The sequence below is a fragment of the Colobus angolensis genome, unplaced genomic scaffold, assembly GCF_000951035.1.
Source record: "Colobus angolensis palliatus isolate OR3802 unplaced genomic scaffold, Cang.pa_1.0 Scaffold18, whole genome shotgun sequence".
NCBI classification, from domain to species: Eukaryota; Metazoa; Chordata; class Mammalia; order Primates; family Cercopithecidae; genus Colobus; species Colobus angolensis.
In genome coordinates, this window is record NW_012114932.1 from 4,949,197 (window position 1) to 4,950,680 (window position 1,484).

Sequence of the window (1,484 nt, forward strand, 5' to 3'; positions counted from 1 at the left end):
GCAGGAGAATGGCGGGAACCCGGGAGGCAGAGCTTGCAGTGAGCTGAGATCCGGCCACTGCACTCCAGCCTGGGCGACAGAGCGAGACTCCGTCTCAAAAAACAAAAAAAAACAAATAGAGACAGGGTCTCACTATGTTGCCCAGACTGGTATTGAACTCCCTGGCTCAATGATCTTCCTGCCTTGGCCTCCCAAAGTGTTGGGATTACAGGCATGCACCACTGTGCCCGGCCAGCTTTATTCTTTTTAACAACTGGACAGTATTCCTTGGAAGGACTTATTATTCAAGCTATTTGGTAGGGGTGACCAAAAAGTCATTTCGGCTCGGCTAACTCCTACTTGCCCTCTGAGATTCAGCTCACATGTGCTTACCTCCTGACCTGCTCCTCCAGGTTAGAGCGGATGCCTCTTCGTTGTGCTCCCCATACACCTCATGCTTCCCTCTCCCTTGGTCTTATCATCCTGTATTGTCAGCATCTATCTGCTTCTGGGCCCATATCTCTCACTTGTTATTCGTACTGTAGGATCTGGTACACTGTAAGTATTCAGGAACTGTAGACTGAATGAATGGGTGCCTGGCAGGATGGTGACACTTTTAATAACATTCAGGAATTCAGGAGAGTGAGCTAATTTTGAAGACTGTTGGTTTAGATGAAGTGAGCTGAAAATATGGGTTGGCTCATTATGGGTGAGATTGTCCAGTAGATGACTGGAATCAGGGTCTGGGAGCACAGGTAGGGGCTGGCTGTAGCAGCAGCAGGGAGGGTGATCTGTGAGAGGATGTGCAGGGGAGTGGAGGCAATGAGAGGCTGGCACTCCCTGACTCTGGGTGTCCCTTCTGGTAAGGAGCAGGCTTCCATCTTGTATCTGATGCAGGGAAACATGGTGATCCTTGTGCACGACAGTGGAGATGTGGAGGATGAGGAGAATGACATCTTGCTGAATGGCGTCAGTCACCAGAGCCACCTGATCCTGCGGGCTGAGGGCCTGGCCACTGGCTTCTGCAGGGATGTGCATGGGCAGGTATGCAGGGGCCTACTGGGCAATGGGCTGCTTGCCCGTGTACCTATGATTCTTGACTGCATAGGGGAGAGTCAGGCCTGAGGGACTGTCTGGTTGGGACATGACTTCAGGTGGAAGGGAAACACTGGAAATTGTGAGACTTCAGGTAATAGACCTGCTCCAGATGGCACTTAGCCTCATGGACCAACACACATATTCCATGGGGATCCCATTTGTGACCAAAGTGGAGCACTCTTAAAGAGGAGACAGCTGTCAAGAGTGGAATGCAGGGGCATGCCATCAAATAACAGCAAAATTTCTCTGCAGTACTGCAGCAGGCGTCTCTTCAGGTCAACACTGTTCCTTTTTTTTGGTTGTTTTTTTTGTTTTTTGAGACGGAGTCTTGCTCTGTCGCCCAGGCTGGAGTGCAGTGGCCAGATCTCAGCTCACTGCAAGCTCCGCCTCCCGGGTTTACGCCATTC

General features: G+C 51.0%; 1 protein-coding gene across 2 annotated transcripts in view; it reads left to right on the forward strand.

Annotated features, from left to right (window-relative positions):
* The window catches only part of ELP6 (elongator acetyltransferase complex subunit 6), a 24,983-nt gene that overhangs the window by 13,850 nt on the left and 9,649 nt on the right, over positions 1–1,484 (forward strand). Inside the window, exon 6 of one of the 2 annotated variants that reach the window (XM_011939204.1) lies at positions 877–1,023. In XM_011939204.1, coding sequence (XP_011794594.1) covers positions 877–1,023 — 147 coding nt within the window. The remainder of the gene's footprint in view (positions 1–876; positions 1,024–1,484) is intronic. The other variant, XM_011939205.1, reaches the window with a different exon arrangement.